This window comes from Lithobates pipiens, unplaced genomic scaffold, assembly GCF_037356315.1.
Source record: "Lithobates pipiens isolate NorthernLeopardFrog02 unplaced genomic scaffold, aLitPip1_a1.2 Scaffold_22, whole genome shotgun sequence".
NCBI classification, from domain to species: Eukaryota; Metazoa; Chordata; class Amphibia; order Anura; family Ranidae; genus Lithobates; species Lithobates pipiens.
In genome coordinates, this window is record NW_027507784.1 from 25,902,913 (window position 1) to 25,930,557 (window position 27,645).

Sequence of the window (27,645 nt, forward strand, 5' to 3'; positions counted from 1 at the left end):
CAAATATAAAAAATGTGAAACTCTTTGGTGAAAGTTGTGAGACTCTTGGATGAAAATATTTATGAAGTGACCCCTTAGGCCGCGTACACACGGGCGGACTGTTCGGACTTGACCACACACGACGAACGAACAGTCCGCCAAAAACTTGCGCGATGACGTATACAGCACGTACGACGGGACGAGAAATTCGATGTGCAATACACTGCAATGCAACCTTTGCCATGGAAATCCTTTCTGAGCATGCGTGAAACTTAGTTTGACGAACAAGCCTACACACGAGCGGACTGTCCGCTCAAACCAAGTTTCAGCGGACTGTCTAACGGAAATTCCGAAAAACTTTGTTCGTCAGACTGTCCGCTGAAACTGTCCGCTGAAGCCCACACACGAGCGGACTGTCCCCTGAAACACTGTTCAGCGGACAAAGTTGGGTGAACAGTCCGCCCGTGTGTACGCGGCCTTAGGGTTCTTTGTATTTTGGATTATTTTCCTTTAACTTTGCCTACTGTATTGATTTCATTGATGTTCACAAGAACAAAAAAAAAAAAAAAAATGTCCAAATTTTTTCTGAAATGTCAGCAAAGCTAAAAATCTTAATTTCACTCATAACTATTAATTTCTGAGCAAAAGTGTGTGTGGGAGGGTTCTCACCAGCAATTATTGGGTGTATGGCTTTTCATTTAAATCATTACAGACAATCCAACCACCAAACCAGAGAATACCACACTTAGGGGTCCATTTATAAATGTTTTTACCCAAGATTTAAAAATTTCCCCAACTGAATCCAATTACAAAGCTGCGAATCTTGGGTGAAAATAGTGTAAATATTGGGAAACAATAATAAACAGACCCCTAACATTTTACTTGTAGGCAGTATAGATACACACAAAGCCATTTGTACATAGACTTTAATCGACTTTAATTTTTTCTACTAAATCAAAAAGTTAGATTTATCAAAGGGGCCTCATGACATATACCAGTTATAATAAACTTGTAGCAGACATTATCAATTACAGCAATTACAATGCAAGTAAACAACCTCTCGATAAATCAACTCTAATCAACAAAACTCAAGTTCAATACAACAAAAGTCCCAGTAAATATTGAAATAGAGAGGCTCTATATGAATTCATCCCGGATAAAGGAGTAGGCATAACTGTAATGGTTTTTATAACAGGCTAATATATAGATAAAGTGCAGCAAGAAAAGTGTATACCATTGATCTTATTGTAAATGTTGTAGAGGCATATAAATTCCTTTACAGATGATAACTCCAATATTGTCCCAACAAGATCTTCTTAGATTTCTTACACAGTATGACATTTTGGTTGGTATGTTACTATTTAAACAGAAGACCTTTTGGGCAGTAAACATATTTTTTTGAATCCCCATTTGTCCCCTTTGATAAGCAGTTTTTTAATGAACGCTTTAATATGGATCACTATAGGGTGGTCAATTCACATTAAAGACTTTTTTCAGGCTTTGAAGTGCTTGCTCTCTGGTGATTTTCTTCCAAATTTCCGGCAATTCAGCCGGTTGTGCTACATACTCTTTTGCGAACTCCTGATTAAATTTTACAAAGATGAACTTCCAGTAATCTGAGGACTCAATGCTGGCATCAGGCTGAATTGTCCAATCTGGATAATATGTACGATACTCTTTATAGGGATGCCATTTCATTTCAGTGTCTGTGTTTCTAAAACGTGTGCTAGATACCACAGCAGTAGAACAGATATCAATGACTAATTTCTCATTTTTCACAAAACGGTATTGTCCCAATCCTTTTGGTCTGTGAACAGAAGCTGCGTGATTCATATGATCGCTCCCTCCAGCCTCACAGGGGACTTTACAGAATGGACACTGCTTGCCACATCCAACCACCTTCCTGAACAATTCATCCAGAGGCTTCACTGTGACCCTGGTAAGAACATACTCTATATCAAAGGATCTAAATTCTGATAGGATTTGTTGTTGTGTCCCTGTGAGGAAGTGTTCAATTTCTGAAGAGAATTGCTGAACACTCACCAAATTGTGAAATGTGACAACTTTCATCTCTTTCTGTGAAATCACCAAATCAGTTTTTAGCAATTCACAGAACTTCTCCAAAAAACCTGACACAGAGTTTTCCTTCAGACATCTTTCATTTTTAAGAGTGTTTTTTATTTTCTTATCAATGGATGACAAAATAGGTCCCTGCAATGTCTGTAAAGTTGATGCTCGGCGATATTTGTTTGTGATGTAAGTTAAAATCCACTTTTTTGTGAAGCTCCCATATGAACTGATGTATTCAACATACCTTTGGAATGACATGTCTTCTACAAGCTCCTCTAATATAGTACACTGGAAAAAACTTCGGCTGCTAAATGTCACATTTTCACAATCGTTTAGAATCTCATCCACCATTTTTTGCCCAAGATGTTTGAAAACATGATCTATTATTGCTGGTTTCAGGCACAGTTCACAAAACTGGCTAGCTCTGCTTTGACTTTCATCTTTTTCGTGGAAAATACTGAGAAACGTAGACAGGTATTGAGGCTTTAGCTTTTCTAAGCAAAGTTTAGGGTCATTGTCATGGATAAACTTGTTATGTAACTTCTGGAAGGCCTGAGAGGCTTTTCCAAAAATGAAAAGTTTGATATCCAGCTCAAACTGTTTATTAAAGTTAAGCTTTTTCACCTTTTTATCATTTAGTATATTATTGATCTTGTATAGCAATTCCTTAGAGAACATTTCATTGTAATCATCACTGGAAGACATCTTCTCATTTATATACTCATCACTGATCTGAATTATTAAAGAAGCAAGATCGCTAACCTTATTAATATGTTCTTGCTTAAATATTATGTTGCTTAAAACAGATTTAATGGAGTGATCAAAGTGCTTTTTATCATCTATACAAAAGCTGACACCTTTCTTTACATATTGATGTAAAACTTTAACTTCAATTAATGCTCTATTTATCTCAGGTCCTTTATTGCTCATGTCATTTTTGAGAAGGTGAAGAAGAGAATGATCCACATTATATCTCTTAAGTTCTTCCAACTGCAAATCTGATAACGTCTTCTTCCACATCAACTCAAATTCTTCTTTCATTTCTTCTTCACTTACTTCATGATTATTCTGTCTATATCTTTGCAGGAGATGTGTTATTTCATCTTCAATGAATGCCTGGGATTTCCTCTCAATGTTCTGGATTTGTATTTTCCCTTTCTGGATAGACACAGCCTCATGACACTTGCTAAGAGCGTTTCTTTCGAGTTCTTTTCTCAGGCTCTGTATACTTAATTTGAATTCTCCTCTGTATCGTTCTATGAGATTAGCATTTTCAGAGTTTTCAAAATATTTTTCTAGTGATTCAGTCATCTTATTTTCTTCCTCCAGAAGAATATTCTGCAGCTCATGTCTATTGATTTCATATGTTTCTCCAGATTGATTTCTAATGTCATTTTCCGTGCTGATCACCCAGTGGAGAATTTTTTTACAGAAATCCCATTCCCATAGGGAATATTGTGTAGACAATTTATTGTAGGCTTTGGCCACCAGGCTGTTTCTAAAATTGAAGATGAATTTCTCGTGTTTCACAGATTGCCATAAACTTTCTATCCAAGCAATAAAATCAGGGATGCTGGATGGTTTGTTAATAGATTCCTCACAATCCAAAATTTCAAACAAATACATTTTAAGCCCAAGCACATTTAAGCTGTAGCCATAATTTACTGGAGCCATTGGTGGGTCTCCCTGCCACAAGCCAGGAATGTACCGATTGTCCTTCTTAATATCATAGTTGATCACATCAGTGAAAGCTGAAATCTCATTTTTTTTCTCCATTTTGGCGGCCACTTTTGTCATTTCATTCAGCTGTTCCAGAAGTTTCTTTGTGTCTCTCATGTTGTTATCATGAGCAGATACATCGCTGACATTTTGGTGTACAAACTGGCAGTTGTGTTTTTTCCCAATTTCTTTCATTCTAAGAAAAGCATGGACCACAATCTGTAAAATATCCTTCATTTCTGTTGTGTTTTCCATGGCCATATTGATTATGGTGATATCACTCAGCCCAACCACTAGTGTGGCCAGTTCATTGTCATGTTCATAGCTGCCCTCCAGTGAGGCCAACTCTGGAGCTTTTAGACCCTCAGTGTCAATAACCAGGATGAAGTGACAGCCCAGCTTTTCCTGAAAGTTCTCTTTTACCCTTAGAAGAGTCATGAAAGCTCCACGAGTGCATCTTCCACTGGCCACTGGGAACTGCAGACCAAACATGGTGTTGAGAAGGGTGGATTTACCTGTACTCTGCACTCCCAGCACTGTTATCACTCTCAATCTACATTGTCTTCTTGTTCTGATGTCCAACTCAGTCAACACGTCTGTTATCCATTGCAGGGGGATGTTGGAAGCATCTCCATCAATAAGCTCCAAAGGAAATCCATCTAACAGAAGATCAGCTGCTATTCCTGGAAGTTTAAAAAACTTATTTTGATGCCTCTTAATTTGTTTTTGTTTTGTCATAGAGCTTTCAGCTTCATAGAACTGACCCAGTTCACGTAGAAAGTGTTCTATCCCTAAAGAGCTATCTGAAAGTTTCTGATCTAAGTCCTGAAGTTCTTTTCTATGTGCGGTGTTGGTACATTTCTCCTTATATGCAATTTGAAGTTTAGTCAGATTATGTCTTGCAATTGCATCAAGCTTAAATTTCATCCATTTTAGAAAATATTGTCTTTCTTTCTGAGACAAATCAGTAAGAGCATCCATAAACATCTGCATACCTTTTGGAGTTTGGTGTTTATATTGCTCTGAGCGCAGGTTATTGCATTTAGTTAGAAGATCAGCCCGATATGTTTCTGAATTCTCCTCTCCTTGATTTTTCATTCTGCAAAGTTCTTTTTCTATTTTGGACAATTGCTTCCAGAGATCTCCTTGTAATTTCATTGTTTGCTTTTTATACTGCGCTAAATCATGGATTTCTCTAGTGATTTTATTGGCAAGGTCTTTTGCTTTTTGGCATTCATTTGTATCTTCATCCACCACGACATCATGTTTACTTAAAAATTTAGGGAGATCTCCTAGTATTACATTTTTGGAGCATTTATTTAAAATATTTAGAAGTTTTGGTTGGATTTTTTTTATGATATCTGCATCATTCTCTGACTTGCCTTTCAAGACAACATGTTCCTTATCACTTCTTAATACTGGTAATAGATTCTTAAGAATGCGTATTGTCTCTTTCTCTATATCTTTGCCCGGACTAGGAGTAGCAACAAAGTAAAATTTGGTGTCACTCTGACTGCATGTTGATAACAGTTGGAATTCTCGCTCATTGATTGTCTCCATAAATATAAACACAGCTGATGAGATTTCACTCAGAAATGTGAACTGGTCCCAGTTGGTCTCCAGGTCTCCACGTAGGTTGGCCACTGCAAAGGCTTCTGGAAAAATATCAGATGTACCAGAGGGAAAATACCAGGACATTTCCACAAGTCCTTCAGATATTTTTCTCTCAAGGTTTCCTCCTTCCATATCACCATGTATGAAGAAGTTGCATTGCTGCTGGGCTGGATTAAGAACTAGATTCAGAGTTTTGGATTTGGACAGCTTGGTTTTCCCCAATCTTACAAAAGAAATTACTGGCATGGGAATATTCACCACATTTTCCTCTCTGAACCCTTTGCTGTCAGCTAGTGACTGAGGTCTCCACTTTTTCACAATATCTCTCATTGCCCACAGCATGAAGGTACAATGTGACCCGTCACCAGCAGGGAGCAGCAGAGGGACAGCAAACTGACACATGGCCATTTTGCTCATAATCTCCTGCTGCAGAATACTGTCTGAACAATGGAGGAGAACACAGAGAACATCAATGGGGTGGACGGAACTTGAACTTTGTGTATCCTCAAATATAGCTTCAAATGGATCATTTTCTTTTCCAGCATCGGTGTCATGTAGAGTGTTCCTTGCTGTACTGTCCAGAGCCATGATCTTCTTCAGAGTACACCAGGGTACATCTTCTATCTTCTGGGGTTTATTGTCTTTATTGTTCTCTGCAGAGATTTGTAGAATATCCCCCAAAGTCAGCTTGTTAGAAATATACTTCTCCATATTCAACAGTCCAAGGAGATTAGTAAAAGCCTTCGACTCTATAAACAGAAATAAGCAACAAGTACAATTAATACATCATCGTTATATTACATTGATTTTGTTTTAAAATATTTTAGGTTAGGTCTTGAGATAAGGTTTGGATTTATCCAGCCATGGATTCAAACTCAAGGGTCGGAATTCAGGAATCCTGGCAAATGTTGTCCATGTACACCATGGCATTTTAAAATCATAATTTACCATACATAAACCACAGGTAGCAGGCTCAGAGCAGCCAAAAATGTGGGGAATTTGATAAGCCAGCCCCCCTCACTATAAAAGGGGGCTTATGGCAGCCATTGTGTCACTGTATTGAAGCTGCTGTAGGAAAAGGATAGGGAGCAAATAGGGGTCAGTTAGCAAACTGGGTTTTACTATTAGGGCCAGTTCACACGAGATGCAGTTCCGTTCAGTTCCGTGCACTTTTTTTCTGCACTAAAAATGCATGCACAGTGTTTTCCATGTATTTCAATGGCTTTAGTTCACACCATGCAGTCAGTTTCTGGTCAGTTTTCGGTGCAGAAACGAACCGGAAACTGACTGCATGATGTGAACTAGAGCCATTGGAATACATGGAAAACACTGTGCATGCATTTTGTGCAGAAAAAAAGCACATGGAACTGCGTCTGGTGTGAACTAGCACTTACTAATTTCAGTGGTGGTCAACACCCCTTTTTTATTTAAACAAAAATATCTTACTAGGACTACTATCTGTTTCAGAAACAAGTTGAATTACTAGCTCTTGGATAATAAACCCTTTTTTCTGCTCTTTTGTGCGTTACTGTTTTTGGGGTGTTTTGCTTTAATTTTAGTTTGCGGTTGCGTTGACAGGTGCATTTCCATTCAGGACATAAAAAAGTAGAAATTCTCCTGAAATGCATTGTCATGGCTACCTAACAATGCCAAGCTCACTCCACAGTAGCCGGTGTGTCTCGTCTTGGGCATAAGCTTTTGGTGCAGTTTGTGATCACGGATAGTGATGGACGAACTTCCGACGGGACGTTTCGCGAACGCGGACTGCGAACTAGCTCGACCGTTTGCGAAACCGAACGTTTGACTTCAATGGGAGGCGAACTTTGCAAACCTTTAGGTCAAATTTGCAGCCACAAGATAATTATTAGCTGGGCAAACATAGTCTCACCACATGGCCAACGACATAACACATGTATGAGGTGAATTTAGGATCGACAACTACAAGCATTCTTTTTTTATATGGGAAATTGTTCTGACAATTCAGGACTGTGGAGCACATGAAGGCAATGGAGGAGACGGAAGGTCAGGGACCAGGGTAGGCAAAGAAGAGGGTGCAGGAGATGATCACCAGCAGCGTTACATACAGCAATGACACCTGCACCGTGATAGAGGCATCTGACAACAGCACCGTGATAGAGGGCACTGACATCAGCAGCGTGACATAAAGCATTAACACCAGCACTGTGACATACAGCATTGACAGCAACACCGTGATAGAGAGCACTGACATCAGAAGCGTGACATACAGCACTGACATCAGCACCGTGAAATACAGCACTGACATCAGCACGGTGATATACAGCACTGACAGCAGCACCGTGATAGAGAGCACTGACATCATCAGCGTGACATTAAGCACTCACACCAGCACCGTGATATACAGCACTGACAGCAGCACCGTAAGCAGCCCCAGGAGGAAGTCAGCACAGCACAGGGATGGTGTGATCCCCTCATAATAAGCAGGCCCAGGAGGAAATCAGTACAGCACAGGGATGGTGTGATCCCCTCATAATAAGCAAGCCCAGGAGAAACTCGGCACAGGACAGGGATGGTGTGATCCCCTCATAATAAGAACCCCCAGGAGGAAGTCAGCACAGCACAGTGATGGTGTGATCCCCTCATAAGCAGCCCCAGTAGAAATATGACACCGCTCAACCTCTTCAAAGAGGAGGGTAGGGGCATATAGTACGGTGTGCTTTTTTGGGACAAGGAAGTGAGCCAAATGAAGAAATAAGGTCTGTGTGCTTGATTAAAAAAATTGTTTATTGACATATACATGGTCTACTGGTCACATGTGTTGAATTCCTCCGAGATCCATGCCTCATTCATTTTTAGAAATGTGAGGTAGTTAACACTGTCGTGAGCTAGGCGAGTACGCTTATCGGTCACGATCCCCCCTGCTGTGCTGAACGTCCTTTCGGACAGGACACTGGATGAGGGGCAAGCCAACAGTTCAATTGCAAATTGGGCAAGCTCTGGCCAGAGGTCAAGCCTGCCCACCCAGTAGTCCAGGGGTTCATCACTCCTCAGAGCGTCCACATCGGCCGTTAACCCAATGTAGTCGGACACCTAATGGTCTAGGCATTCCCTGATGCTGGATCTGGATGACACCTGTCGATGGGTGGGCTGAAAGAATGACCTCATATCCGAAGTCACCAACACATCTTCAAACCGGCCTCTTCTTGCAGGCGCTGTTGGATTGGTACCCGCAACTCCTTCTCTGGGAGTGGGAATTGCTCCTCTGCCAGCGCACGCAAAAGCAGAATGCAGCATTTCTCGAAGCAAGGCCTGGAAGTGCTGCATTCTGACAGTCCTCTGTGACGACGGTAACATTTCCGCCATTTTGTGTTTGTACCGGGGGTCTAAGTACGTTGCCACCCAGTACTGGTTCTTGACCCTTATGCTTTTTATACGGGGGTCCCTATTAAAACACTGGAGCATGAAGGCCCCCATTTGCACTAAAGTGGAAGCGGTGTGGTGGCCTGGCTCCTGCTCATCATCCAGGATAATGTCGTCCTCTTCATTCTCCTCTCCCCATCCACGCACAACAGGGATCCCAGAAAGGTTTAAAGCATGCTCTTCTTGCTCCTCCTCATCCGCCCCAGCACCATCTTCCTCTGTCTCCTCTTCAGACTCCTGTTGTTGACTTGTCTCAGATAGAGTAGCCCCCCCTGGGAATTCATCCAGCATTGCGACTTCCTCATCTTCCCGCTCCTGCTCCTCCACAGCTTGATCAATGACACGACGCAATGCACACTCCATAAAGAAGGCATAAGGTACCATGTCACTGATGGCGCCATGGCTGCGACTGACCAGTTTTGTGATCTCCTCAAATGGGCGCAGAAGTCTGCATGCGCAGCGCATGAGCAGCCACTGGCGCGGTGAAAAAAACCCCAGCTTCCCAGAACCAGTTCTGCCGCAGAGTTCATACAGGTAGACGTTAACTGCACGTTTCTGCTGGAGCAGCCTGTCAAGCATATAAAAGGTTGAGTTCCATCGTGTCGGGCAATCGCAAATAAGGCGTCTGACCGGCAGATTGTGTCGCCGCTGAATGTCAGCAAGGCGAGCCATGGCCGTGTAAGATCTTCTGAAATGGGCCGAGACCAAGTTTAAGACGTGTGCCATGCATGGCATGTGCGTTATTTTGCCCTGTTTCAATGCGCTAAGCAGATTGGCACCGTTGTCACACTCCACTTTACCAACTGTAAAATTGAGGGGTGTTAGCCACTGATCTGCCTGTGAACGCAAAGCTGAAAGTAGTGCCGGGCCAGTGTGGCTCTTGGCTTCCAGGCACAACAGACGCAGCACGGCATGGCAACGTCTCACCTGGCATGTCGAATAGGTTCTAGGGAGCTTGGGCGGTGCAGCGGAAGAGGCGCTAGCAGTGGAAAAGGAGGAGTCAGCTGAGGAGGAGAGGGAGGAAGATGGAGTAGGAGGAGGAGGAGGAGAAGAAGAGTAAGACCTGCATGCAATCCGTGGCGGTAAAACCAAATCTACATGGGTGCCACGGGTTAGATGCTTGACGGCCGTCAGAAGGTTCACCCAGTGGGCAGTAAAAGTGATATACCTTCCCTGCCCATGTTTGCTAGACCACGTGTCTGTGGTCAGATGTATCTTGGCACCGACACTGTGTGCCAGAGATACATTCACTTGCCGCTGAACATGGCCATATAGCTCTGGGATGCCCTTCTCTGAGAAATACTTCCTTCCTGGGACCTTCCATTGTGGTGTTCCAATGGCCACAAATTTGCGAAAGGCCTCCGAGTCCACCAGTTTATATGGCAGTAGTTGGCGGGCTATGAGTTCTGACAAGCTAGCCGGCAAGAGGGTTATCTGGCGTCATAATTTTTTTACGCTCGAACATTAGGCCCACGGAAGCCTGCCTTTTTGCAGAAAAACGTGAGCTTGGCGTGATGGAAGGTGGAGTGGAGAACAATTGTGAGGAGAGAGGAGAAGGAGAAGTAGAAGACGAGGCTGGACGGTGAGAGCCTGCAGTGTGGCTTTGTGTGTTCTGTTGCTCCCACTGGGCTCGGTGATGGCTGCTCATGTGCCTTCTTAAGGCAGTCGTCCCTAGGTGAGTGTTGGGCTTACCACGACTAATGCATTGACTGCAAAGATTGCAGATGGCAACGCTATTGTCAGCAGCGGACATGTTAAAAAAAGCCCACACTGCGGAGCCATGTGTCGGTGTCCTGGGAGCACCAGATGTGACCGTACATGGTCGATGACTCGCTCCTGATACATTTGCAGTCTGCTTTGTCCCTCCTGTGCAATGTAAGTTATTCCTGCTTCTCCTCCCTATCTGCTGGTCCATATCTCCCTCTGAACTCCGCTCCTCTTCCTCTCTTGTGGGCACCCACGTGACATCACTAGACATGTCATCATCAATGTCACCTTCCCCACCTCTATAAGTAGAGATCTCGGAGTAGGCAGTAACACCGGGGACCAACCTCCTCCTTGGGCTGATCTGGGTACTGTCGTCAGACTGCTGAGTAACGGTTGTTGCTACCTCCTCTTCCTGATCCAATACCAAGAGTGGCTGCGCATCAGAAATGTCCTCTTGATATGGATCGGAAAATAATTCCTGTGACTCAAGCGGAAGGTATGTGGTAGTGGTGGTGGTGGTGGTGGTGTTGTTAGTGGTAGTGTCTTTGGGGGTGCACATAGCAGAGAGTGAAGAAGAGGGTGCAGATCGAGAGGATGAGGAGGGTGCAGAAGAGTAAGGCTGAGCGAGCCACTCAACCAAGTCTGGTGCGTCCTTTAAAGTAATTGAACGCACCTTCTGCAACTTCCCACTTTGGCTCAAGCCTGTTGCTCATGCCCTACTCCTACCACCCCTGCGGAAGGGCCTGCCTCTTCCTCTGCCTGTCATTTTTAAATGACCCTGTGACAAAACTCTCAGTCCCTATACTGATGAAGGACTGCTGCAGTATAGGGCAGCGGTCAGCAGTAGTGCACCTCAACCCTATGTATTGTGGACCGATACCATTCCTTATAGAATGGCAGACTGTACCTCACTCAACCCTATGTACTGTAGTACCCTATACCTTACCAGTCCTTATAAGGACTTGCCTGTCAAGCATATAGAAGGTTGAGTTCCATCGTGTCGGGCAATCGCAAATAAGGCGTCTGACCGGCAGATTGTGTCGCCGCTGAATGTCAGCAAGGCGAGCCATGGCTGTGTAAAATCTTCTGAAATGGGCCGAGACCAAGTTTAAGACGTGTGCCATGCATGGCATGTGCGTGATTTTGCCCTGTTTCAATGCGCTAAGCAGATTGGCACCGTTGTCACACTCCACTTTACCAACTGTAAAATTGAGGGGTGTTAGCCACTGATCTGCCTGTGAACGCAAAGCTGAAAGTAGTGCCGGGCCAGTGTGGCTCTTGGCTTCCAGGCACAACAGACGCAGCACGGCATGGCAACGTCTCACCTGGCATGTCGAATAGGTTCTAGGGAGCTTGGGCGGCGCAGCGGAAGAGGCGCTAGCAGTGGAAAAGGAGGAGTCAGCTGAGGAGGAGAGGGAGGAAGATGGAGTAGGAGGAGGAGGAGGAGAAGAAGAGTAAGACCTGCATGCAATCCGTGGCGGTAAAACCAAATCTACATGGGTGCCACGGGTTAGATGCTTGACGGCCGTCAGAAGGTTCACCCAGTGGGCAGTAAAAGTGATATACCTTCCCTGCCCATGTTTGCTAGACCACGTGTCTGTGGTCAGATGTATCTTGGCACCGACACTGTGTGCCAGAGATACATTCACTTGCCGCTGAACATGGCCATATAGCTCTGGGATGCCCTTCTCTGAGAAATACTTCCTTCCTGGGACCTTCCATTGTGGTGTTCCAATGGCCACAAATTTGCGAAAGGCCTCCGAGTCCACCAGTTTATATGGCAGTAGTTGGCGGGCTATGAGTTCTGACAAGCTAGCCGGCAAGAGGGTTATCTGGCGTCATAATTTTTTTACGCTCGAACATTAGGCCCACGGAAGCCTGCCTTTTTGCAGAAAAACGTGAGCTTGGCGTGATGGAAGGTGGAGTGGAGAACAATTGTGAGGAGAGAGGAGAAGGAGAAGTAGAAGACGAGGCTGGACGGTGAGAGCCTGCAGTGTGGCTTTGTGTGTTCTGTTGCTCCCACTGGGCTCGGTGATGGCTGCTCATGTGCCTTCTTAAGGCGGTTGTCCCTAGGTGAGTGTTGGGCTTACCACGACTAATGCATTGACTGCAAAGATTGCAGATGGCAACGCTATTGTCAGCAGCGGACATGTTAAAAAAAGCCCACACTGCGGAGCCATGTGTCGGTGTCCTGGGAGCACCAGATGTGACCGTACATGGTCGATGACTCGCTCCTGATACATTTGCAGTCTGCTTTGTCCCTCCTGTGCAATGTAAGTTATTCCTGCTTCTCCTCCCTATCTGCTGGTCCATATCTCCCTCTGAACTCCGCTCCTCTTCCTCTCTTGTGGGCACCCACGTGACATCACTAGACATGTCATCATCAATGTCACCTTCCCCACCTCTATAAGTAGAGATCTCGGAGTAGGCAGTAACACCGGGGACCAACCTCCTCCTTGGGCTGATCTGGGTACTGTCGTCAGACTGCTGAGTAACGGTTGTTGCTACCTCCTCTTCCTGATCCAATACCAAGAGTGGCTGCGCATTAGAAATGTCCTCTTGATATGGATCGGAAAATAATTCCTGTGACTCAAGCGGAAGGTATGTGGTAGTGGTGGTGGTGGTGGTGGTGTTGTTGGTGGTAGTGTCTTTGGGGGTGCACATAGCAGAGAGTGAAGAAGAGGGTGCAGATCGAGAGGATGAGGAGGGTGCAGAAGAGTAAGGCTGAGCGAGCCACTCAACCAAGTCTGGTGCGTCCTTTAAAGTAATTGAACGCACCTTCTGTAACTTCCCACTTTGGCTCAAGCCTGTTGCTCATGCCCTACTCCTACCACCCCTGCGGAAGGGCCTGCCTCTTCCTCTGCCTGTCATTTTTAAAATGACCCTGTGACAAAACTCTCAGTCCCTATACTGATGAAGGACTGCTGCAGTATAGGGCAGCGGTCAGCAGTAGTGCACCTCAACCCTATGTATTGTGAACCGATACCATTCCTTATAGAATGGCAGACTGTACCTCACTCAACCCTATGTACTGTAGTACCCTATACCTTACCAGTCCTTATAAGGACTTTTGTGGACCAAGTAGGTTGTGTGTGAGTGATTAGCAGACTGTACGTCAGTCCCTATACCGAGGAAGGACTGCTGCAGTATAGGGCAGCGGTCAGCAGTAGTGTACCTCAACCCTATGTATTGCGGACCGATACCAGTCCTTATAGAATGGCAGACTGTACCTCACTCAACCTTATGTACTGTAGCACCCTAGACAGACCAAGTTAACAGTCCTTATAAGGAGCTTTGTGGAACAAGTGGGTTGTGAATGATTAGCAGACTGCAGCAGAAGGGCAGCAGTCAAGTATAATATTCTTTCTATATTTGGAAGAAAGAATATTATACATGTACAAGCCTATTACCATACCACTGATACCAGTCCTGAAAAGAACCTTTGTGGAACTAATAGTAACAGCTACTGATTAAACTGACCCTCACTGCCTGACACACTGCTTCCTGCCTGTCCCTATATAAACTGACAAAACAGAGGCTACTGGAACAATAACTGGTTACTGGAATAGCACTTTTGTGGACCTGATAGTAACAGCTAATGATTAAACTGACTCTCCCTGCAGCACACACCGTCCTGTCCCTTTCTCTAAACTGACAAAAGACACTTAGGCTGCTGCAACAATCACTAGCACAGCACTGCCTATCCTGAACTACACCTAACACCTATACCAGTCCTGAAAAGAACTTTTGTGTACCAAATAGCTAGCGATTTGGGTCACTGTAATCTCTCCCTGCTCCACACAGCAACCTCTCCCTATAGTGACAGAAGAAATAATGTAAAATGGCCGCCGGATTGGGTGTATTTATAGGTTAGGGGGAATGTCCAAGTGTCCATGTGCTGTAATGTCTCAATTGGCTGTCATGTACCCCATGATGGATGTGTCATCATAGGTCAAAGTTCTTTTACACAGTAAACGCGGAAGTCCGCCGGGCGAACGGCGCCAATAGTCCGCCGAACGGGCGGACCGCGAACAGCTGAAATTTGCCGCAAAACTACTGCGAACCATTGGGCCATCACTACTAAACATCCCCCCTCATTTATTAGCAAGGGCCCATCAGATGGGGGGGATGGGGGGGGGGGGGTTAGGACTCTCATAAGGGGACCTTATACTTTAAGCTTTAAATACTCGTTAAAAAAATGTTATACTAATTTTGTCAAAAAATGTGGGTGTCTAATCTGCATGCAATTTTGATTTGTCAAATTACTAGTTTTTGTTCTTGTGTCACTACACAGTGTCCTTCAACGCCACAGGAATGGCAGACTGTGGCCTCCCACTTTGCCAGTTTTATTAAAGTTGTGCCTTTTTCACCAACAGTGCAAACCCAAGTTCAGAGCGAGATGAGGGGACAGTCTTTTCTTCAGATAATCTTATTATGTTGTGGGTCTGCTACACACACACCTTCTTTTTGGTAACTAATGTATGTAGTGCATTACTGATCAAAATCGTGCTCATTTTCAGTACCATGGCAGGAAAATGGCATGATTGTCCAAATTTACACATCACTGTGGGTGCTTTTTACTAAAGGCACATCCACTATGCACTAGAAGTGCACTGCAAAAAGTACACCTGAAACTGCACTTGGAGTGCAAAGTGCAGTTACCTTTAGTAAATCACACTCCTTCTCAGCACAAACTCAAATTTGACTACAAATACATTTTATGCCCAATGAAAAAGGAAGCCACACATTGTTGAGAATTCAACTTTTTAATACAAGCACATTCATATGTGTGTTTATTAAAGGTTTTTACAACAAACCAAGAGATTTTGTCTATCCAAAACAGAGTTTAATCATATTTTTTTTTACTTGTTTTTTTTTTTGTGTAAACAGGCATGTATCAAACCGTAAAATACAGAACACAGGAACTTACAAAGTTCAACTTGGAAAAGTGAAGACAATATCAGACATGAGTATGTACAAACTGGGCTGATATTGCCTTCATCACATGGGGTGTGACCCCTGAAAAATACACATTTGGAAGATGCACACAGTGTGTCAACATGTGCTAACTCCCATCATGGGGGATCAATGTACATGCTTTGAGGCTGCAACCCCTTCATCTCAGACACTTTACACAAAACATGTACATTGATCCCCCATGATGGGAGATAGCGCATGTTTACACACTGTGCATCTTCCAAATTTTAAATTTTGCAAAATACATTTTTTGTTAAAAAGCAAAAATAAAACCCTATCTAGTTTTTTAGTTTTAACACTCTCCCCAAAACATCAATGATGTTCTTCATTTTATTTTTAACATCATTGATGTTTTGTTGTACAATTTCCAAAGCCCTATTGCACCTCATTATCTCCCCGATCAGGATCTGGGCACTTTCACTGGTAAAACGGGAATCTTCTTCCACATCACCTAGAAAACAAAGCAAACAAACACACCATGTAATCCAAATATGGTGATATACATTGATGAGCTTACCGGAAGCTATGTTCTCCGACACTCACCTGTTGTGGTGACAATTTGTCCAACCTCCACAATCTCTACTTTCTCCTCCTCCTCCTGCTCCTGCTCCTCTGTTTCTGCTTTTGGAAGTTGCCCTTCTTTGGGAGGGGTGTGGTCCCTGGTGTCTTCATACTTGCCGAGTCTTCTCTCCCCTATGAGAATGTAAACAAAGATTAATTAGCACACAGAGGGCAGAAATAGGAATATGAAACATTGCTTGGAAGTGTTGTACAATTGTGTTTTTGGGCCGAGTTACAAGGTGAGAACATTATTGGGGACACTTTGTTAAGCTGGAATACTTCCCTGCAGAACGAAGTTTCATGTGAACGAACGAAACCATGACCTTGAAAGTGGCCATTTTAAAATGCACAACATGAAATCAAAGCACATGGAGCATGTATGCAAGCAAGAATAATCATATGAACACACAACAACTACTTACTTTTTTTTAAGAACACGCTTGATCCTTAGGTACTGCTCGTGCTCCCTCAGTTTCAGGTCTGACCAGCATTTTCTCAGTTGATTCATGGATCGGTGTACCCCAAAATTCTTCAGAAGACTCTTCACAACTTTATTCATGATCTTGGCCTTTCTGATATTTGGGTTTGGGTAAGGTCCATACTTCCCATCATAGTCGGTCCTGTTCAATATGTCGACCATCTCCAACATCTCTCCAAAAGACATATTTGAGGCCTTAAATCTTGTCTTCCTGGATCGGGACGTTTCAGGCTCCGGGCAGCATGAAAATGATATGTGATAGTATGTTATTAATGTGTTCTTGTGTCTCCCCAGCTGGCCGGAGGTGATCTTGGAAAAACGGAGGTCTGGCAGGGGAAATGAGAATTTATGGGAATGGTGCAGTGTTTCCTAAGGAAGAGGAGGAGACTATCTCTCATTGTGGCTGTCCTGAAAGACTACTGGAAAAGATGTTACCGGTAAGCATAACTTTTTAATTTTTTTTTTTACTAAAGGAAAAAAGACTGAAACGTTTTTCTTCATTTCTGTTATAAAAGTTTGAAAATAAATAATTGCTCTTCAAAATGTGTTCTGCTACGTTTCTTTGGTGAAAATTACCCAAATCGGTGTATATTATTTAGTCTGTAGGAAAGTTTTATATAGTCCACAAACTATGGTATATACAGTGCCTTCAAAACTAAAAACGTAAATGTTTTTTGGGATTTTATGACCAACACAAAGTGGCACATAATTGTGAAGTGGAAGAAAAATGATAAATGCTTCTCATTTTTTTTTTACAAATAAATATGTGAAAAGTGTAGGGTACATTTGTATGGCGTCCCCCTGAGTCAATACTTTGAAGAAGTTGCTGCAATTACAGCTCCAAGTCGTTTTGGGGATGTCTCTACCAGCTTTGCACATCTAGAGTAACATTTTTGCCCATTCTTCTTTGCAAAATAGCTCAAGCTCTGTCAGATTGGATGGAGAGCATCTGAACAGTAATTTTCAAGTTTTGCCACAGATTCTCAATTGGATTTAGGTCTGGACTTTGACTGGGTCATTCTAACACATGAATATGCTTTGATCTAAACCATTCCATTGTAGCTCAGGCTGTATGTTTCGTGTCGTTGTCCTGCTGGAAGGTGAACCTCCGCCCCAGTCTCAAGTCTTTTGCAGGCTCTAATGCCCCGTACACACGAGCGGAATTTCCATCAGAAAAATCTTGGATGGTTTTTCCAACGGAATTCCACTCAAGCTTGGCTTGCATACACACGGTCACACAAAAGTTCTCTGAACTTTCGACCGTCAAGCTGACGAGCTGAGAAAATGAAGTCAAATTGTTTCCGAGCATGCATCGGAATTTTGCGCGTCGGAATTGCCACAAACGATCGGAAAACTTTTTCCTTCAGAACAATAGAGAACCTGCTCTCAATCTTTTGCTGGCGGAAATTCCACCAGCAAAAGTCCGATGGAGTATACACACGGTCGGAATTTCCGACCAAAAGCTCACATCGGACTTTTTCTAGCAGCATTTCCGCTCATGTGTACGCAGCATAACAGGTTTTCTTCTAAGATTGCTGAATTTGGCTACATCCATCTTCCCATCAACTCTGACCAGCTTTCCTGTCCCTGCTGAAGAAATGCAATGCAATGAATCTATCTATTGGTGATAGAGCGGTGCAGGAGAGGGAGGGCAGCACTGCTGTGCGCTTTATGGATGCGCCGCTACTGGGTGGAACTGGCAATGAATGTGACACAGGGTATAATTTTTTTCATGGTCATGTCATGTGTACAACCCCCTCTAGCCACTGTGTTGGGTTTAGGGGGCTGTTGGGGGAACCTTGCTGCAAAAAACAGTTTGCTATGGACTGAACAGCAACCAAAAGTAACCTCTGACTTCAAATTGGCCACAAAAAAAAACACCAATAATAATAAAGACAAAAAAAGTGTATATTGCCCAAAGAGCTTGCAATCAGAATTATGGTATGGACCCTAATCTCTCCCTATGCAGTTTGTTAGTTTTCTCTGCAGCAGCTGCCAGTTGAGACACAATGGCTGCCCTGCGGCTCCCCTTTTCTAGTGAGGGGCCTGGGACAAAACAAAGCCCCTATTATGGCCCCTTCTAAGTCAGCTGACCCATTGCAGTGCATTAATGTTACAATGAATTTGGGGGACAAGATTGTTAGATTCGTTTTCGAGGAGCATGATCCTTCAACATGCTGGATTGGCCTCCAGTCAATGGAAGACCCAAACCTGAAACCTCATCCCACATTGAGAACAAAACATACCTTCTTGTGTAGCCATCTGGAAGGTGTGAGATTATCTTCCGTGATCCACATCCACAGACTAAAAGGATACAAAACACGTTATTTTTAATTTTGCTAATCTCTGTGTATACATAAAGAAGAGTAAAGCAGCCCAAACCCCACACATAAGTGCATACATGACAATGTCTTCAAGTGTTACTAAACCCAAAACGGTAAAATTGCTGTATATCAGAGACGTGCGGTGAAGTCATTGGCTGGTGAGGAACTGGCTAGTATCAGAGCCAGATATACACAGGTTACATTCGCCACAATCGTTGGAGCGAGAGCAATAATTCAAGAACTAGAGCTCCTATGTAACTCTAAACATATAACCTATAAAAATGTTTAACCGGTTCACTACCGGCGCACGCTGATGTACGTCGGCAGAATGGCACGGGCAGGCATATTGGTGTACAGGTACGTCCAATCTTTAATGTTGCCCTGCCATCGTGAGCACGCCGCCGGCGGTGCGCTCGCATGCCGGTCGGGACCCCCGCGAGTCCGGTCGCGGGTCCCGTGGACTCAATCGCCGCGGGCATACCCGCGATCGTCTCACGGGGCGGCTGAATGGAGAAATGCCGTTGTAAACAGCTGATCTCTGCTCCATGTGATTGGAGCAGAGATCAGTGTTCACTAAATGAAAGCCCAACCCCCCCACAGTCAGTAACACACCCCTAGGAACACTTAACCCCTACACTGCCACCCGCTGGTTAACCACTTCACTGCCAGTGTCATTTACACAGGAATCACTGCATTTATATAGCAGTGATTGCTGTATAAATGACAATGGTCCCATAATGCCGCAGTCACAATAAAACTCGCTGATCGCCGCCATTACTAGTAAAAAAAAAAAAATATTAATAAAAATGCCATAAAACTATCCCCTATTTTGTAAACGCTATAACTTTTGCGCAAACCAATCAATAATCACTTATTTGCGTATCGGCCCAAACTGAGGGAAAAAAATGTTTTTTTTATATATTTTTGGGGGATATTTATTATAACAAAAAGTAAAAAATAATGTGTTTTTTTCAAAATTGTTGCTCTATTTTTGTGCTATAAATAATAAAAGACTGAAAAGTTGGTGAAAAAATGCCTTTTTCTTTGTTTTTGTCATAACATTTAGCAAATTTATAATATTGCTTCATAAATTTTGGCCAAAATTTATACGGCTACATATCTTTGGTAAAAATAACTTCCAATTAGTGTATATTATTTGGTTTTTGTGAAAATTAGAGTCTACAAGCTATGGTGCAAATCATTGAAAATTGATCACATCTGATGTACTGAAGACCTACCGTATCTCATTTCTTGAGACACTAACAAGCCAGGAAAGTACAAATATCCCACAAAATGACCCCTTTTTGGAAATCAGATACCCCAAGGCCGCGTACACACGGGCGGACTGTTCGCCCAACTTTGTCCGCTGAACAGTGTTTCAGCGGACAGTCCGCTCGTGTGTGGGCGTTCAGCGGACAGTTTCAGCGGACAGTTGGACGGACAAGGTTTTTCGGAAATTCTGAAAAACTGTCCGCTGAAACTTGGTTTGAGCGGACAGTCCGCCCGTGTGTAGGCTTGTTTGCTCAACTTTTGAAATGAGCAGACTTTTCCCGCACGGAAAAGTCCGCCCATTTCGAGCGCGTGTACAGGTAGGCGGGGCCCGCGAAAGAGACTTCGCGGGCACCGCCGCCTGGTATGGACTTAAAGGGACACCCAACGCCGAAAAAAATCGGCGTGGGGGTTCCCCCAAAGTCCACAACAGACCCTTGTCCGAGCACGCTACCCGGCCGGCCAGGAAAGGGGGGGCGAGCGAGCGCGCCCCCCCTCCTGAGCCGTACCAGGCCGCGTGCCCTCAACATGGGGGGTGCCTTGGGGAAGGGGGGGCCGCGCGGCCCCCCCACCCCAAAGCACCTTGTCCCCATGTTGATGAGGACAAGGGCCTCTTCCCGACAACCCTGGCCGTTGGTTGTCGGGGTCTGCGGGCGGGGGGCTTATCGGAATCCGGGAGCCCCCTTTAAGAAGGGGGCCCCCGGCTACCGGCCCCCCACCCTATGTGAATGAGTATGGGGTACAATGTACCCCTACCCATTCACCTGTGAAAAAAAGTACAAAAAAAACCACAACAGAGATAAAATATTTTATTGCACAGCTCCGGGGGTCTTCCGTCTTCGGGGGTCTTCTCCGGACTCCTCCGCTATCTTCTTGTAGCTCTTTTAGTAGCGGAGGAGTCCGGCTTTCTTCCTCCCCGCCGCGGCCTCTTCTTCCGACTTTGGGGGTCTTGTCCCCCTCTTCGGTTCTTCTGCCGGGCCACCGCGCCTTCTTATAGCTCTTTTTGAGGCGATGGCCCGGTCTTCTGTCGCCGCTGTCGCCGCCGCCGTCCGTTCTTCTTCTTCTCCAGGAGATGTTGACACGTCGCTCTCTCCGGCCGGAATGCCAGAGCCGCGCTGTGCTGTCACTTATATAGTGCCAATGGGGCAGTGTCACATGGTATATGTCACATGGGATGGTCACATGGTATATGTCACATGGGGACTATGACATCGTAAGGGGGCGGGGTCACCATGTGACATATACCATGTGACCAACCCATGTGACATATACCATGTGACACTGCCCCATTGGCACTATATAAGTGACAGCACAGCGCGGCTCTGGCATTCCGGCCGGAGAGAGCGACGTGTCAACATCTCCTGGAGAAGAAGAAGAACGGACGGCGGCGGCGACAGCGGCGACAGCGGCGACAGAAGACCGGGCCACCGCCTCAAAAAGAGCTATAAGAAGGCGCGGTGGCCCGGCAGAAGAACCGAAGAGGGGGACAAGACCCCCGAAGTCGGAAGAAGAGGCCGCGGCGGGGAGGAAGAAAGCCGGACTCCTCCGCTACTAAAAGAGCTACAAGAAGATAGCGGAGGAGTCCGGAGAAGACCCCCGAAGATGGAAGACCCCCGGAGCTGTGCAATAAAATATTTTATCTCTGTGTTGTGGTTTTTTTGTACTTTTTTTCACAGGTGAATGGGTAGGGGTACATTGTACCCCATACTCATTCACATAGGGTGGGGGGCCGGTATCCGGGGGCCCCCTTCTTAAAGGGGGCTCCCGGATTCCGATAAGCCCCCCGCCCGCAGACCCCGACAACCAACGGCCAGGGTTGTCGGGAAGAGGCCCTTGTCCTCATCAACATGGGGACAAGGTGCTTTGGGGTGGGGGGGCCGCGCGGCCCCTCCTTCCCCAAGGCACCCCCCATGTTGAGGGCACGCGGCCTGGTACGGCCGGGTAGCGTGCTCGGACAAGGGTCTGTTGTGGACTTTGGGGGAACCCCCACGCCGATTTTTTTCGGCGTTGGGTGTCCCTTTAAGTTCATTCCAGGCGGCGGTGCCCGCGACGTCTCCTTCGCGGGCCCCGCCTACCTGGACACGCGCTCGAAATGGGCGGACTTGCCTCCGCCTTATGTGGGCGAGTCCGTTCATTTAAAAAGTTGAGCGAACTGTTTGGCAAACAGTCCGCTCAAACAGTCCGCTCGTGTGTGGGCAAGTTCGCTCATGCAAATTTTGAGCGGACTGTTTGACAAACTGTTTGACAAACAAGGTTGGGCGAACAGTCCGCGCGTGTGTACGCGGCCCAACGTATAATCTCTGAGGCAGAATGAGTCTTTCTAACTGTTCATTTTTTTCCAGACGTTTTAGGAAAATGTGGAAAAAAAGGAAAAACGCATTTTTTTTTCACAAAGTTATCAATTTTTAAGATATTTCCAAAACATAGCATGTACATAGCAAAAATTACACACCAAAATGCATTCTGCTACTCCTCCCGAGTATGGCAATACCACATGTGTGAGACTTTTACACAGCCTGACCACATAGAGGCCCAACATCCAAGTAGCACCTTCAGGCATTCAAAAAGTATAAATTACACATCGAATTTCCTGATAAACTATTATTTTAGAAGCCCCTTATATTTCTAACACATAGCATTTACATACCAAAAATTACACTCCAAAATAAATTCTATTGAGGAAAGGGTAAAAAAAAAGTATTACCTGTGGTTTTAGTAGTGTCCCCAGAGGAGAGAATTGGTCCAGGCAGTAGGCAGGGATGTGCTTAGCAACAATAACAATTATCTAGGCAGCAGACAGGAATGTGTGGTGTTGGTGCACACATGGTTACTGTGTGGTGTTGGTGCAGTATACTACAATACACAGATCAGTAAATCACTGCTCCTGGCTCTTCTCTCCTGACACTGGAAATGGTGTGTAAGAAGAGTCTGTAACAGCCAGTAACCGGTCTTTGTTTACATTTAGTGATCAGCTGTGAATGGATCACAGCCGATCACCTGGTAAACTGCCACCAGTCATTGGCTGTTTACCCTTGTTGGTGACGAGCAATGTTCCTGGGAACACGCCGCCACCGACATGACCATGCTGCGAGCTCCCGATCGCGCGCATGCACAGTCTAAAGCGGGGAATATCCATTTGTGATTGGCCGTGACGTAATCGCGGCCGATCACATGGTGAACAGCCATGCCCAATGACTGTTCACCCCTGTCGGTGACGCGGTGTGTCTCGGGGACAAGGCCGTCACCAATAGAGCAGGGCTGCGTGCCCGCGATCGCGCGCATCCCATGTGTGAATCAGCCTCTGTCATATGACAGCAGCCCAGAACAAGAGCCGCACCACTCCGCCGTCATATGACGGTGGGCGGGGGGCAATAGGTTAAAAAAATTGCTGCGCAAATGCCGTGTAACACAAAAAGTTGAAACAACCACCATTTTATTCCCTAGGGTGTCCGCTAAAACAATATATATAATGTTTGAGGGTTCTGAGTAATTTTCTAGCAAAAATATAATTTTTACATGTAGGAGAGAAGTGTCAGAATTGGCCTGGGTGGCAAGTGGTTAATTTCCATAAGTAAGTAATATAAAAATAATCATTATATATTTTTAAGGTCATTTACTATATTTTCAAAATGTGTACTCAAACTTAACAGACAAAGTTTGAAGTTATAACTTCCATCCAGTAATTTCGCAGTAAATAGATCAATAATAAATTATTCTCTTATATAGAAATAATAATATATGATTTAGCTTGTACCTTTTCAGCAGCAGCAGATTCCCTTTCTCCCTCTTAACTGTGTGAGAAAAACATGGGATTGTGGGTAAATTGTATTCACAAATCTATAACACAGATCAGCACCTGCTGTAGCCTCTCACCTTGTGACTTGCTATATAATTACAATGTACAGTCTGATCACTGGGGGAGGGGAGTCTGAGGAAATGCTTCCTACTGCCTGCAGCAGACTGATGGCATCTCACCCTAGGCAAAGTCACTGACTGGAGAGCAAAGAAGTCTTTTTAACCATTTGCCGCCCGCCCACCGTTAAATAACGGCTGGGTGGTGTGGCTCTCATTCTAGGTGGACGTCATATGACAGCCACCCAGAACGACCGCTCTTGTGCGCCCGCGGGGGCACACATCGCGGTGATCACAGCCGCGCCAGATTGCTAGGACATGGCGCGACTCCGATCTTTGTGAAGAGCCGCAGCTCTTTAACCATGTGATGGGCTGTGTCCAATCACAGTCAGGCACATGTAAACATGGCGATGCCGGTAATAGGCTCTCCCCGCCTCACACTGACAGTGTGAGGAGAGCCAATCAGCGGCATTTCCTCACAGGGGGACATCTGATTACAAGTGACAGCAATTGGTACCAATCTTTGCCCACAATAGGCAGCAATCAGTGGAAATTAGTGATGCCAGTCATGGCTGGCTATCAATGCCCATCACTGCTGTCCGTCAATGCCGCCCATCAGTGACCATCATTGCTGCCCACCAGTGCCTCCTCTCTCTGCCCATCAGTGCCCCCTATCTGTGCCCACCAGTGCAACATATTCGTGCCACCTCATCAGTGGCCATAAGTGAAGGAGAAAATGTACTTTTTTACAAAATTTACTGCCAGGAACAAAGAAAACTTTTTCTTCAAAATAGTCTTTTTTATTTTATTTTTATTTTTTAGGAAAAAAAAAAACAGAAGTGTTTAAATGCCACCAAAAGAAAGCTCTATTTGTATGAAGACAATGATAAAAATGTCACATGGTTACAGTGTTGTATGACCACACAATTGTCATTCAAAGTGTGAGAGCACAGAAAGCTGAAAAATGGCCTGGGCAGGAAGGGGGGTAGAAGTGCCCGGTATTGAGGTGGTTAATTATAAACGGTGGAGATAATACTATTATGTTAGTACCAATGTTAGAGGTGGGATGTCAGTGTAGGTGTAATTATAATACCATAGGACAGTGATGGCGAATCTTTTTGAGTCTGAGTGCCCAAACTGAAATAAATAAGTTGGTTTTGTGTTGTAAAGTGCCAACACGGCAATTCGCGAGAGAGGGGTGCTGAGCAAAAGAGAGGGGGTGTGTGAGAGAGATGGGGGTGTGTGTAAGAGAGAGAGGGGGGTTGTGTGTAAGAGAGAGAGGGGGTTGGAAGAGAGAGAGAGAGAGAAAGGGGGCTGTGAGAGAGAGAGAGGACACATAGAGAGAGAAAGGTGACAGAGCGTGACGGGGGGCAGATAGATAGAGATAGGGGACACACACAGAGAGGGGGGACATACGGGGGGGGCAGAGAGAGAGGGGGGCAGAGAGATGGGGGCACAGATAGGGGGAGGGGGGACAGAGAGGGAGGGGTGTGAGAGATGCTGAGAGAGAAAGGGGGCAGAGAGAGAGAGAGAGAGATATGAGACAGAGATAAAGGGGAAGGCACAGTGAAAGAGAGAGGGGATAAAGAGAGAGGACACATAGAGAGAGAAAGGTGACAGAGAGTGAGGGGGGACAGATAGAGATAGGGGACACACACAGAGGGGGGGCACACGAGGGGGGGGGCAGGAGTGTGAGATATGCTGAGAGAGAGAGAGATGGGACAGAGAGAGAGATACAGGACAGAGATAAAGGGGAGGGCACAGAGAAAGAGAGAGAGGGGACAGAGAGAGAGAGAGAGAGACACAGAGAGAGAGAGAGATATGGGGCAGAGATAAAGGGGAGGGCACAGAGAGAGAGAGAGAGGGGGGACAGAGAGAGAAAGGGGACACAGAGAGAGGGGGGCACAGAAAGGGGGAGCAGAAAGAGGGGGACACGGGGGCTGAAAAAGAGGATAGCTGAGAGAAAGGGAGACCTCTAGCTCTGTCCTTATCTGCAATCCCTGCTCTGCCTCCCTGCCCCAGTCTTTGTCTGCAGGTATTCAGTGTATAATTGTGCCCTGTACCTGTCTCCATCCCTGTTCCATCTAGCGGCTCCCTCACAGCCTGCACCTCTCACCTGTCCTTGTCTTCTGGGCCCACGGTCAGTCTGTTCTCTGGGCCTCACTGTTGAAGGAGGTTTGAGGAGTCCAAGCTCCGGAAGGCACCAGGGATGCTGCGCCCCTCTTCAGCCATACAATGAAGCAGTGAAGCTCTTCTCTTCCTCCCGTGCTGTCAGGCCTGTAGCCTACCACGCGGAGAATGAGGGGCTGCCCACTCACTCATGCAGACAGTGTCCCGCACCTCGTCGCTGCTTGCTTCTCTCCCTTGCGTGCTCTCAGGTCTGTAGCCTTCCGTGCGGAGGCTGCGGAGCCACCCACTCACTCGTGCAGTTAATTTCCTGCACCTCGCCGCTGTTTGCTGCCATGTTCTCCCCACCATGAACCAGGACCCTCTCGCGTGCCCACAGAGATGGCTCTGCGTGCCAGCTGTGGCACGCGTGCCATAGGTTCGCCATCACTGCCATAGGAGGTATCATCCCCAACTAGTTAACATGCAAAACGCAAACCAAGATAAATTGGGCTTTATATATACCTTGACCGGTAATTTCACAATATCGGATAAAAAGAATCATAAAATATTACTTGTATTCAAAATTAGTAATGTTAGTAAATTGGAGCAGGCAAGTGATTGATGTTGTGATTGGAGCACGCAAGTAATTGATGTTGTGATTGGAGCAGGCAAGTGATTGATGTTGTGATTGGAGCACGCAAGTGATTGATGTTGTGATTGGAGCAGGCAAGTAATTGAGGTTGTGATTGGAGCATGCAATCACATGGAGCAAAGATCAGTGTCACTTGTTGCTAGGCAGAACGGGGAGATGCTGTTTACATCAGCATCTCCCCGTTCAGCCTCCCCGTGAGATGATCGCGGGTATCCCCGTGGTGATCGAGTCCACGGGACCCGCGACCAGACTCATGGGGGTCCCGACCGGTACACGCGCGCCACCGGCGGTGTGCACGCGATGGCAGGGCGACAAATACAATTGGACATACCTGTACACCAATTTCTGTGCCATTCTGCCAACGTAAATCGTCGTGCGCTGGTCGGGAAGCGGTTAAATGTCAGAGGCTGCAGTATTTTTTAGTTGGGGGGTGGAGCTCCTTTTTTAAGCCTGGTACACGCTATCATTTATTTTTTTGGGTTTAACCCAGCGGGCTAAACAAAAAAGAACTGAGGAGCTTGAGAGGAGCCTCTGTACTAACTATGCAATCTATGCAATGTTAGTACAGCGATTTCCCTGCTGGGCTATTGTGCTCTGACAGGACTACCCCTCTGCCCCCACAGAACACACCTGCCATCACTGATGGGATGCCGATTGGATGCTGGTTTTCCAGCATGCCCATTCGACAGAAGCAGGCCGCGTTGGCTGGTTTCTGTTGAACCGGCTGATACCAGCCAAGATTTGGCCCGTGTGTACCAGGTTTTAGGCTTTCACTTTCAGTACACACTCATATGCAGTTCCACCCATAATGCCTCAGCCCCATCACACTCTCCATCTTTCATACTTACTTCTTACATAGAGACCGTCAGGGCCGCCTTTTCCTTTTGCCCTGCGTCTCTCTGAAAGAGAACGTAGAAAGAATAAAATTAAGCCAA

At 45.5% G+C, this 27,645-nt stretch overlaps 1 protein-coding gene across 2 annotated transcripts; it reads right to left on the minus strand.

The window, feature by feature from the left end:
• Nucleotides 1–891: 891 nt before the first annotated feature.
• Nucleotides 892–27,645, minus strand: LOC143923453 (up-regulator of cell proliferation-like). Of its 2 annotated transcripts, XM_077447137.1 has the most exons (4): nucleotides 27,559–27,645; nucleotides 23,852–23,888; nucleotides 18,751–18,808; nucleotides 892–6,131 (listed from the first exon to the last, which is right to left on the minus strand). In XM_077447137.1, exons 3-4 carry the CDS (start codon nucleotides 18,764–18,766, stop codon nucleotides 1,450–1,452), a joined length of 4,698 nt encoding a protein of 1,565 aa, XP_077303263.1. In that variant the 5' UTR covers nucleotides 18,767–18,808; nucleotides 23,852–23,888; nucleotides 27,559–27,645; the 3' UTR covers nucleotides 892–1,449. The 2 variants fall into 2 exon arrangements, with proteins under 2 accessions (XP_077303263.1, XP_077303264.1); XM_077447138.1 differs by lacking the exon at nucleotides 23,852–23,888 and having other exon boundaries at nucleotides 27,559–27,624.